The sequence below is a fragment of the Tupaia chinensis genome, unplaced genomic scaffold, assembly GCF_000334495.1.
Source record: "Tupaia chinensis unplaced genomic scaffold, TupChi_1.0 Scaffold000031_1, whole genome shotgun sequence".
In the NCBI taxonomy this organism is placed as follows: domain Eukaryota; kingdom Metazoa; phylum Chordata; class Mammalia; order Scandentia; family Tupaiidae; genus Tupaia; species Tupaia belangeri.
Window position 1 is genome coordinate 764,288 of NW_006159461.1, and position 12,098 is coordinate 776,385.

At 39.7% G+C, this 12,098-nt stretch overlaps 1 protein-coding gene across 3 annotated transcripts in view; it reads left to right on the forward strand.

Annotated features, from left to right (window-relative positions):
- The window catches only part of RB1CC1 (RB1 inducible coiled-coil 1), an 82,319-nt gene that overhangs the window by 46,246 nt on the left and 23,975 nt on the right, over window positions 1-12,098 (forward strand). For 2 of the 3 annotated variants that reach the window (XM_006140345.3, XM_006140346.3), the window contains exon 15: window positions 35-1,935. In XM_006140345.3, the coding sequence (XP_006140407.1) occupies window positions 35-1,935 (1,901 nt within the window). Of the gene's footprint in view, window positions 1-34; window positions 1,936-2,963; window positions 3,266-12,098 lie in introns of those variants that run through there. The other variant, XM_027771336.1, reaches the window with a different exon arrangement.

The window sequence follows — 12,098 nt, forward strand, 5'->3', positions numbered from 1 at the left end:
GCTTCAGATCTTGAAGCCTGTTTCTCTTTTCCAGGCGTCTGTGAGTCAGGCTTCCCCACAGTCTGCTTCTTCACCAAGGATAGAAAGTTCAACAGGAATTACAACTACTACCTCACCGAGAACTCCTCCTCCACTCTCTGTTCAGGATCCCTTATGTCCTGCAGTTTGTCCATTAGAAGAATTATCTCCAGATAGCATTGATGCACATACATTTGATTTTGAAACTATCCCCCATCCAAACATAGAACAAACTATTCACCAAGTTTCTTTAGACTTAGATTCATTAGCAGAAAGTCCTGAATCAGATTTTATGTCTGCTGTGAATGAGTTTGTAATAGAAGAAAACTTGTCATCTCCTAATCCTATAAGTGATCCACAAAGTCCAGAAATGATGGTGGAATCACTTTATTCATCGGTTATCAATGCAATAGACAGTAGACGTATGCAGGATACAAATATATGTGGGAAAGAGGATTTTGGAGATCATGCTACTCTGAATGTCCAGTTGGAGAGATGTAGAGTTGTTGCCCAAGACTCTCACTTCAGTATACAAACTATCAAAGAAGACCTTTGCCACTTCAGAACATTTGTACAAAAAGAACAGTGTGACTTCTCAAATTCTTTAAAATGTACAGCAGTAGAAATAAGAAATATTATTGAGAAAGTAAAATGTTCTCTGGAAATAACACTAAAAGAAAAACATCAAAAAGAATTACAGTCTTTAAAAAATGAATATGAAGGTAAACTCGATGCACTAGTAAAAGAGGGTGAAGAAAGTGAAAACAAAATAAAAAAATTGAAAGGAGATTTACTATGCCTTGAAGAGGTTTTACAGAATAAAGATAATGAATTTGCTTTGGTTAAGCATGAAAAAGAAGCTGTCATATGCCTGCAAAATGAAAAGGATCAGAAATTGTTAGAGATGGAAAATATAATGCATACTCAAAATTGTGAAATTAAAGAACTGAAGGAGTCACGAGAAATAGTGTTAGAAGACTTAAAAAAGCTCCATGTTGAAAATGATGAGAAGATACAGTTATTACGGGCAGAGCTCGAGTGCTTGGAGCAAAGTCATCTAAAAGAATTAGAGGACACATTGCATGTCAAGCACACACAGGAGTTTGAGAAAGTTCTGACAGACCACAAAGTGTCGTTGGAGAAATTAAAAAAGGAAAATCAGCAAAGAATCGACCAGATACAAGCGTCTCATGCCACAGTTATCCAAGAAAAAGAACAACAGCTTCAGGAATTAAAACTCAAGGTTTCTGATTTGTCAGACATGAGATGTAAGTTAGAGGTTGAACTTGCATTGAAAGAAGCAGAAACCGATGAAATAAAAGTTTTGCTGGAAGAGAACAGAGCCCAACAGAAAGAGACCTTGAGATCACTCCTTGAACAAGAGACAGAAACTTTGAGAACAGAAATAAATAAACTCAATCAAAAAATTCAGGATAATAGTGAAAATTATCAGGTGGGCTTAGCAGAGCTAAGAACTTTAATGACAATTGAAAAAGATCAGTGCATTTCAGAGTTAATTAGTAGACATGAAGAAGAATCTAATATGCTTAAAACTGAATTAAACAAAATAACATCTTTGCATCACCAAGCATTTGAAATAGAAAAAACCTTAAAAGAACAAATAACTGAACTGCAGAGTAAATTGGATTCAGAATTGAGTGCTCTTGAAAAACAAAAAGATGAAAAACTCGCCCAACAAGAGGAGAAATACGAAGCTATTATCCAGAACCTAGAGAAAGACAAAGAGAGATTAGTCATGCACCAGGAACAAGACAGAGAACAGTTAATTCAGAAGCTTAATTATGAAAAAGATGAAGCTGTTCAGACTGCTCTGCAAGAATTTAAATTGGAGAGAGAAGCTGTCGAGAAAAAATTATTAGAAAAAGTTAAACAGCTTGAGAATCAGATAGCAAAAAGGTAAGAATTAAGTTTAATCCATAATCATAAAATATTGGTTCAGATGCCAGGTTTGTGTGTACAGTCATAGTACCTTAGTTTACCATTTACCTTAGGTACATGTAACAATGGGGATAGTTTCATGAAGTGAACACTTTGATTTTTTAAAGTCATTGTGGAACCAGCAGATGTTGTAATGGTTATGTTGCTGGACTTCCACATGGTTGACTATGGTTCGAGTCCTGGACCCGTTGGCTTAAAACTTGCTGGGCACATGTATGTGTGTGCCCAAAATCCTGAGAGGAGTATGGAGGAGAAGGGATTGCGGTGTGGCCATTACCCCTGGGGGGGTGATTTCTCGCTTTTGTCTCTTCGGCAAACACACATGCCCTATAGCAAACATCTCTTCAAAAAAAAAGGTCGAACCAGCAGTTAGCATAATGGCTATGTCGCTGGATTCCCACGTAGTCGGCTGTGGTTCGCGTCCCTGACCCGGTGACTTAAATCTCACGCCAGGTGCATGTGCATGCGTGCCCAAGATCCCAAAAGGAGAATGGAGGAGAAGAAATTGCGGCGTGACCATCCCCCCTGGGGGGTGATTTCTCGCTTTCTGTCTCCATGTTTCTGTCTGTCTGTCTGGCGAGCGCACACACCCTATAGCAAAAAACCTCTCCAAAAAAATAAAAAAATAAAATGCTAAAAAAAAAAAGTCACTTTTTGTAAATGATATACAAATAACAGACTATGTACATCCATTAGTGCTTTTAAAAATAAATTATTCTTTGGGATATTCTGACAAACGTTTTCATGAAAACTTTTAAAATATTTTAGGGAGCTTTTTTTTTTTAATTCATCAATTTCTTTTTTTATTTATTTTTCAGTCGGTTCTTCAGTTAAAAATTACTTATTTTTGTTCTTTTAAATTTACTATGTATTAAAGACTAGAATTTTCTTCTTGGTGTTGTTTAGTAAAAGCTAAATCATAGATTAGAAAATAGGTATTTGGCATTGTTCTTTTCTTGATAATACTATTTCATTTATTTCCTCAGTGGTCCAGAAGACAATGTTTTTGAATTCCAGGTTTTATGCTATGATTGTAGGTTGGATGTTTTTGTTGTATTTTTGCATTTTGATGATTGTTACAATCTGTTGTTAATGGCCTTTGATCACAAAGCATTGCTCGTAGTATTTCCACTTTAAAAATTTGTGAAAAAGATTTTGTGGCCCAATAAACAGTTTCTATATCAATTAGTTCTATTATTAATTTTCCAAGTGAATATAATATATAGATATACACTGTGTATTTTATACCTGTTTCTTACATTTTTAAACTGCCTTCTATGGTTAATCGTCTGCTGTGTAATACTCATATTCTGGCATATAAATAAACTTTCCCTGCTGGACTGGTTTAGAAATAAGAACTATGTATTCTTGGAGAATGGCAAGGTCTAATAGAGAAATTTGGACTTTTGTCAATGTTTACAGGCCTAGAGTGTGTGGGGGGGACGGGGAGGCAAAGTTTATAGTCACTACTAAAGGCCATGAAAGCATGTCAGAGAACCAGAGCTAGACAGTGGAAAGCAATATAAACAAACTTTATTCAGGAAATATTACAGTAGAAAAAGAGACCTCAGTATAGGATTCTGCTCAGTTCTGCACCCAGCATGACAAGTTGAGATTTATAATCATGAAGCAGGGTTAGTGGATAAACAATTATTAAGAAAAACATTAGTGGTAAGAGGAATTCTGGCTTAAGTGACCTATGAAGAGTCTTGCTGAGAGCAGTCCAGGTTGATCATTGAATTTGATTGGATATTGAGAAGGCTTGTCAAGGGTAAAGGGTTGTTTTAATCTGCTATTGTATTTCTAACAGAAATACCCAAGACTGGGAGATTTATAAAGAAGTAAAGATTTATTTGACTCTGATTTCTGGTGACTAGAAAGTTCAAAGCCATGGAGCTGGCATCAGGCTGGCCCTCAGCACAGCATGACTGACAAAAGCCAAGTGAATGATGGGTGTGTGCTGAGAGAAAGACCTGGAGGCAAAGCCAGCTTTCTTTCATAAAAACTCACTCTTGCAGAAACTGAGGAGAGCTTCTTACACAAGGCAGCATTAATCCATTCGTGAGGGCTGCACCTTCACAAACTGGTTACCACCCATTGGTCCTCACCACTTCCTAACACCATTTCACTAGAGACTGAATTTCTAATATGAGCCTTTGGGAGCCAAACCATTATCTAAACCATAATAGGGGTTCTTTGTAACCAAACCTAGGAAAATTCTTGTTACAACTGCAGGCATGACAAGAAGGTCAAGGCCTTAAGAGCCTAGGGGAGTCTAATAAAGTTTGGCCACAGTGAGTCTATCAAGCTCAGGCAAAAAAGATGAGAAAACACCCACCCAAGCTGATGGTTCTCCATGGCTTAACTGGGAACCTGCTATGACATTCAAGAATCTCTTCAATGGATCAATGGTCTGGCTCAGCCTATAACCTCAAATTGGTAGTTTTCAGTTGCTTGCCCAAAAGGTTCTGTGAAACTGCATCTGGCTATCTGCCGTCCACATCTCACAGGTATTCTTTTCATTGGCACACCTGAAGCTGTTCAGGTGATTCTGGGAAATGTAGAATCTGGAGTCACAGTACACACTGAAATCATAAAAGGGTTGACGGCAGTGCCAAGGGGACACCTGACCGTCCAGCACAGCATGCATCATCTTAAACTCAGCAGACATACCTTTCTTTGGCCAATAAGGAACTTTCAAATAAAGACAGTTAGAATTTCACATTTCTGTCTGATGTGATGCAGCTAGAATCCCTCACACCACCTGATATATCCTCACGCTCTTCAAAAGGTAAGGTTCAAACTTAAATCGTTGCAGCCCTCCCAGAGTAAACAATTTGATCTTCATTCCCCTTTCTGCTCTTCTCTTAGTCTCTCTGATGATAAGCAGGTTAATTGCTTATATTCAGGGTTAACTACCATTATCAGACCTTATTTTACATACTACGGGAGTTGGAGATGGGGATGTACTAGGGGGATCAGAGGTAGCGATAAAGATTAAAAGTCAACATGTACTGGTTTTATTACTAGAGTACTGATTTATGTAACCAACTTCACAATTCTAGTAGATGCCTACATCTTCCTTTTGTGACCCATTCCATTTTCCACCTTACACAGTGCTTCAGCTAATCTTAGTCCTTTAGCTGATAGGCATGATTCCTGTCTGTTTCTAAAGAGGTTATTGTAAACCGTAATGTAATTTATTATAATTATTCATTGACTTTTTTCATCAGTGGATACTTAAATACAAAGTGATACTTTAGAAAACCCACCTGGTTTCTAGTAATGTTCCTCTCTGCCTTGCTACGGAGGAGCACCTGTTTTCTCAGTGGTAATGAGGTTTAATCCTATCAGTCCATACAGGACTCCTCTTTAACCTGTTATTTCAGTGCCATGAGGCGCCCTCGTGACCAGATGATGTAAGTTTCAAGTATAGTTGGACCGTACCCACGTTTCTTAGTAAAGGAATTTTGGGGGGACACTAAATACCCCCCTAAATCGGTATGGCCCAAAATTGTAGGGATGGGAAGTAAAAACTTTGCATCTAACTCACCAAGATAATAGAGCAGTTCATTCTAATTTTCATTCCTATTTGTCAGTGTATTCTATCTATGGGGAAACTAGTGTTATGAAGTAGTTGCTCATTCAGAGTGTGTGCTACATTTACCCTAGCCATGTGAAATTGCACCTGTCTAGCATTGTTAACTGGCTCTTTAGTAGATTTGTCCATAATTGTATCAGGCCAGTCGCTTTAGGAGTTGGCGTATGAGGTAAGACAGTGACTTTCGTGGGCATGAGGTCATGGCTATGCATCCTACACGATAAATGAACTCTCTTGTTAAGTAATTCTACTAGAATGACATAGTAGATAAAGCATTTCGTAAGTTCAGCAGTGATGGCAGAAACATAGTGGATGTGGAAGGTAGACCCATACATACATGAATGACTGCAGTTGTGAAGACAGATTGCTGTTTCTTTCAGGATGGATGTGGTCCGGGTGACTGATGTGCTCCCAAGTGACAGTGAACACTGCACTATGAGGGCTCAGAGTTAGCCACTTGTATGAAAGTCCTTGTTGCTGAGCTTGTGTATAACTCTACTCCCTGCCTCCATGGACACTTTTGTATGAGCCTTGAGCAGGAACTGGTGTAACTAGATGAAGGACTTGATTGATGCTCACCAAATCATTCAACTGGTCCATGTGCTTATGAACATGTTTCTTTCAGCAAGACACATAATATCTTCAGAGAACTTAATTATCCTCACATTTTATGTTCATTTGGGAAAATTCAATCATAATCCTTCCACAAACTTCTTGTCACCAAATTTTAATCTAGTTCTTTCCAGGTCCTTCACTATTAGCCAGCCTCCATGAATCTGTACCCCTGGCCATTTCTTCTCCTAGACGGACAGGCAACTTCTGAGATTCCTGGTAACTGGCTCTAAGAAGCAAACCTGAATGTACTGTATGTTGCCTCTGAAATTCAAAGAGGCTCTCCCAGCTGCAGTTAGTTCCTTCACCTAAGGGACAGCTCACATGCTCTGGACCACTTAGAATTTCATGTAGAAACTGTACTGTGCTAACAGGCCCCTGAATTTTCATGTACTTTATTGCTGTTCTACCATGCTTGTCTCTCACTGAGATGGTTTGAGTAATTGTTGCCTCTTGTTGCTGGGTGGTCTTACTTCCCTCTGCCATCCCTGTCCTGCCAAAGTGCACTGAGGAGTCCTTCAGGCTTGTTTTTCTCAAAGCATTTGATAAAGTGGGTGTTCTCTGGAACCTTTCCAGGAATATGTATTCTATTTTGGATGCCTTCCTCTATGCCAGAGTCAGTCACCTCTTTTTAAAAGGCCAGATTGTAAATATTTTAGGATTCACTGTGTGAGTGTGGGGAGTGTGTGAAGGTGAATGCCCTTTAAATATGTAAAAGCCAAATTAGAGCAGTCTTCTCTAACTTTGGTCTCAGTACTTTCTGGCACCCTCAAAACACTGAAGGCTCTAAAGTTATTTTGCTTCTATTGACTATATCTGTTAATATTTTGTGTGTGCTAAATTAAAATTGATAAAATATAAACGCTACTCATTCATTTTAAAATAACCTCATTACATGTTAGCATGAATATGTTTACAAAAACTTCTTGAATGGAAGTTAATGAGAAAAGTCACTTTGTTTTATACATTTGCATATCTATGGTTGGCTTAATGGAGTCTCATACCTGCTTAACTTTGTTTTATACATTTGCAAATCTCTGATGGTTGGCTTAATGGAGTCTCATACCTGCTTTTGCGTTCAGATTGTTGCAGTGTTTTGATATGAAAAAAATTCCAACCTTACACTGATAATGTAATTGGAAAAAGAAATGTTTAATAGCTTTTTTATATAATTGTGGATTTTTTACTTACTGCATCAAAAATTCAACGATTTAATTTCTTAGACATTAGAAACTGTCATTTTTGGGACCAGCAGTTAGCGTAATCGCTATGTCGCTGGACTCCCATGTAGTTGACTGCGGTTCGTGTCTTGAACCCGGTGGCTTATACTCACGCCAGGCGCGTGTGTGTGCGTGCCCAAGATCCCGAGAGGAGAATGGAGGAGAAGGGATTGCGGCGTGGCCATCCCCCCAGGGGATGATTTCTCACTTTCTGTCTGTCAGGCAAGTGCACGGACCCTATAGCAAAAACCTCTCAAAAAAAAAAAAACTGTCATTTTTAATAATCTATGTTAACATCCCTTATCTGTCTCTTGCTTACGAGACATAAGGGGAACACTCAGACAGTATCTTGTCATGCTGTGAGTGATTTCCCCACACCCCACTAGTCTTCCTGCTGGCCAGGGTCCGCAGATGCACACATCATGTTCAAATGGACCAGATCAGATCCACGCCCTTCTCACATAGCACCAGTATTTCTCAGTGATGTTGCCTATTTTTCAAATTTTAATCAAAATAAGTGCAAACTGGGGCCTGATGGTGGTGCTGCAGTAAAATGTGATGCTTTGTGAGACAGACCCATGTGGGAGGTTCGCGGTATGTGTGTGCCCCCGATTAACGCTGGCTAATGCTGGCGAGGATTCTGCACGGGGTGCTGTGTCTCTGTTCTTTCTGTCTGTCACTCATAGAATAAATAAGACTTAAAGAATGGGGAAAGAAAAAAAACAATTTGATATAGGTAATGTTAGAGATTTCAGGCCTCAGAACAGTTTAGTTCATATTCAATGCAAAGTTTTTACTTACTAGAAGTATTTCATAGAGCAATACAACTTTTTGTGAAAACTAATGTTACTGGGGGGACCAGCAGTTAACGTAATGGCTATGTCGCTAGACTCCCATGTAGTCGACCACGGTTCGCGTCCGGGCGCATGTGCGTGCGTGCCCAAGATCCCGAGAGGAGAACCAAGGAGAAGGGATTGTGGCATGGCCATCCCCCCTGGGGGGTGATTTATCGCTTTCTGTCTGTCTGTCTGGCGAGCGCACACGCAAAAAAAATAAATTAATTAAAAATAAAAAAAACTAATGTTACTGGGACCAGCAGTTAGCGTAATAGCTATGTCGCTGGACTCCCATGTAGTCGACCACGGTTACGTCCCGGATCCAGTGCCTTAAAACTCATGCCGGGCGCGTGTCCTTGCGTGTCCAAGGTCCTGAGAGGAGAATGAAGGAGAAGGGATTGCGATGTGGCCATCCCCCCGGGGTGGGGGGCGATTTCTCACTTTCTGTCTCTCTGTCTGTCTGGTGAGCGCACGTGCCCTATAGCAAAAACCTCTCCCCCCAAAAAAACTAACATTACTTATCATGGGAAGAGCGATCAAGCTATAGAACTTTTATAGGGGATTCCAAGTACTATTGAATGATATTAAAATTCCCAACTGTATCTGGTTGAGTTTTAATTTCTAGGTTTCTTTAGGATATACAAAGATAAAAGCTGCTTTTGGTGGAGGTGAGGGACATTTACTGACTGAATTCTTAGATTCTGTGGAAGTTGAATAAACTATTTTACTAACTAAATTATGATACACTATAACCTTTTCTTTCTTTGGTCCTTATTCCCCCAAAAGAAAGCTAGGCATTAGCACTGATTCAAAAACAACACATATTTTAGTTATTACTGTCTCGTTGCCAGGATTAGGTCCTCATGATGTCAGGACCATGTCAAGTCCTAGGGTAAGTAAGATAAAACAGAAGTGTGTGTCTGAAAGTCACTTGAAACGTTTTCTGACAGCTTCAAACAATACGGTATAGTATATACTTTTGAGCAGTTCAATGATACAGCTGTGAGAAACCACTGTCAGGCACAGGATAATTACTCACTGTTCTTCATGACATAAACTCCTCTTTGCTTTTATTGTGAGAAGTCTTTTACCCTTTGCTAATCATTTAGTATCTGAGCTAGGAGAATAGGGTGTCTGCAGGGAGACGATGGTCTCTGTGCATGCTTGTGAGCCTGGAACGAACACTCTGCTTCCTCTGTCGTCTCAGCACAACCCCGACCCTGAAGTACAGTGTACCAGGCAACCCAGACATGCATGGCACCCAGAAATGGAAGTACTGCCTCTCATACATGTTCCCCCATTGCATACCACACACACAGCTTGAACTACACTGTTTCATTATGCATCTCTTAGCATCTGTTATCATGGTGAAACCCTCCCTTCCTCAGTTCTCATTTCTTACCAGTCAATATTTCTTCTCACAGCAGTTGTTGAAACTTGAGTTGGCATGTACTGTTGTCTCAATGAAACCCTTCAGTGACTTTACATTGTACTTAAAATTCAAAACCTTTCTTCTTCATGGTCTTTCCCCAGTTCATAATATCCTCTGATTACGTGCCTGGGACCTGGGCTTGCTTAATCACAATAGCTCCAGTGTGTCTCATAACTAGGGATAATTCTCCAAGGGAGACATTAGCTGAACAGGATTGTTTGGAAGCCCTGTCTATTCCTAGTTTTACCCTGAGTCCTTTGTAGTCTGAGTCTGTTTTATATTCTAGTTCCTCAGTAACACTTGAATCTATGTAGCCTGTCAGCTTTCTTGCCATGCTAGAGTATGCATTATCCCCCTCTGCTCCAGCCCCCAAAAGGAACCTTTGAAAACAAATCATACCCTTGTCCTTTTTACATAATTGCATTATGGAATATGGGATTCCTATTTCAGCCTTTCTGGAAACAAGGCAAGAAGTCTCTGACTTTGATAGAGGTATTCTTTTCACTTTTTTGTTTTGTTTTTGTTTTTGTTTCTGTTTGTTCATTTGTTTTTGAGAAAGAGATATGTGTATAAGGTGTGTGCACTCGCTGGAGAGATAGCAAAAATCACCCCTCCCCCACCCCCCCAGGGAGGATGGCCACACAACAATCCTTCTTCCCCATTCTTCTCTTGGGATTTTGGGTACACACGTGCACATGCTTTGTGTGAGTTTTCAGCATCTGGGTCCAGGACTCGAACTGCAGTGGACTACATGGGAGTCCAGCGACGTAACTGCTCCACAGACTGCTGGTCCCGATGGTGGTATTCTTTTTTACGCTACACATTCTGATTTTGACCATTTAAAGCTAGTTCTCAGGAGGAAACTTAAGAGCAAATCCATTTCAGTTCTTACATTTACCTAGTAAATTTAGAAATCTGAATATAAGTATTAATTTTTGTGTGATTATATTTTAATTTTTTTAATCGAGTTTTTTTTGCTATAGGGCATATATGCTCATAGGAGACAGAGAGTGAGTAGTCACCCTCCCTCCCCCCCACCCCCCCCAGGGCGGATGGCCACACAGCAGTCCCTTCTTCATTCTCCCCTTGGGTTTTTGGGCATGCACGCACACACACTTGGCCTGAGTTTCAAGCCACCAGATCCAGCACTGTAACTGCGGTCGGTCATGTGGGAGTCTATCTCCTTAACCATCTGTCATAAAATTTGATTAGAAAACTACACATGGAGGGTCAGCTGGGGAATGGTGGTTAAGGCAGCTCGATCCCACATAGCTGACTGCATGATTCTAGTCCTGGACTGATGGACTGGGAAATATTTCAGGATGTATGAGTGCATCTCCAAAATCCTAAAAGAATGAAGGAGAAGTGATTATGATGTGGCCATCCTCCTGGAGATTGGGAATACATAGATTCTTTTTTTTCCTCTCTTTAGATAAGGTCTTGTTATGTTAGAGTCCTTCTGCCTCAGCCTCCCAAGTAGCTGGGACTACAGGTGTGCATATTCCTGGTGTTTGGGTGGTTCAGGAATTGAATCTAAGCCTACCATGTGGCCTCTGCCTGCCACAAAGCAGTGTTTACCAGCATCTGCTACTGTGATTGGCCCAAAACAAACGTTTTATATACTCACATTAATTATAAAATATACTCTGATTCCAGAACACATTGCAATGTCTTTTAAAATCAAGTAAATACACATTCATAATACACATTTGTAGTAATTATTTTACTTGGTAAGTAAAAGTACTTTGGGAAGTTTTACAAATGCAGCAGCCTGTTTCTTATCCTTTAATATCTTTTCAGTGGGATTAGTGATCTGCCTCTTGGGCACACTTTCTCTTCAACATAATCCTTAATCTATGTTTGCTTCTTTTCTTTGCCTGTTCTTTTTTTCTGTTTTTCTTATTTTATTTTATTATTATTTTTTTTTTGAGAGGTTTTTGCTATAAGGGCACGTGTGCTTGCCAGAAAGAGAGACAGGAAGTAAGAAATCACCACCCAGGGGGGATGGCCACACCGCCATCCCTTCTCCATTTTCCTCTCAGGATCCTGGGAGTGCATGCACACATGCCCAGCATGAGTTTAAGCCACTGAGTCCAGGACTTGAACTGCAGTCGACTACATAGGAGTCCAGCAACATAGCTATTATGCTGACTGCTGGTCTCCTTTTATCTCTGGTGCTACATTAATCACAGCTAAAATGTTACCAGTTTTTGAGGAAAATGAATAGTGATTCAGAAATATGTAGAGTTGTTTTGTGTGAATATTTAAGTTCAGTCTTTGTTTATTCATTAGCTAGCAAAACGAACCAGAATTTATTTTATGAAAATTAAAATCCTTAACATATGTTCTCTTCGGGTATATGTATTTCTTTTTTCTCCAGTTGTTTTGTAAGTTGCAGCTACAGGAATTGCAAATCTGAA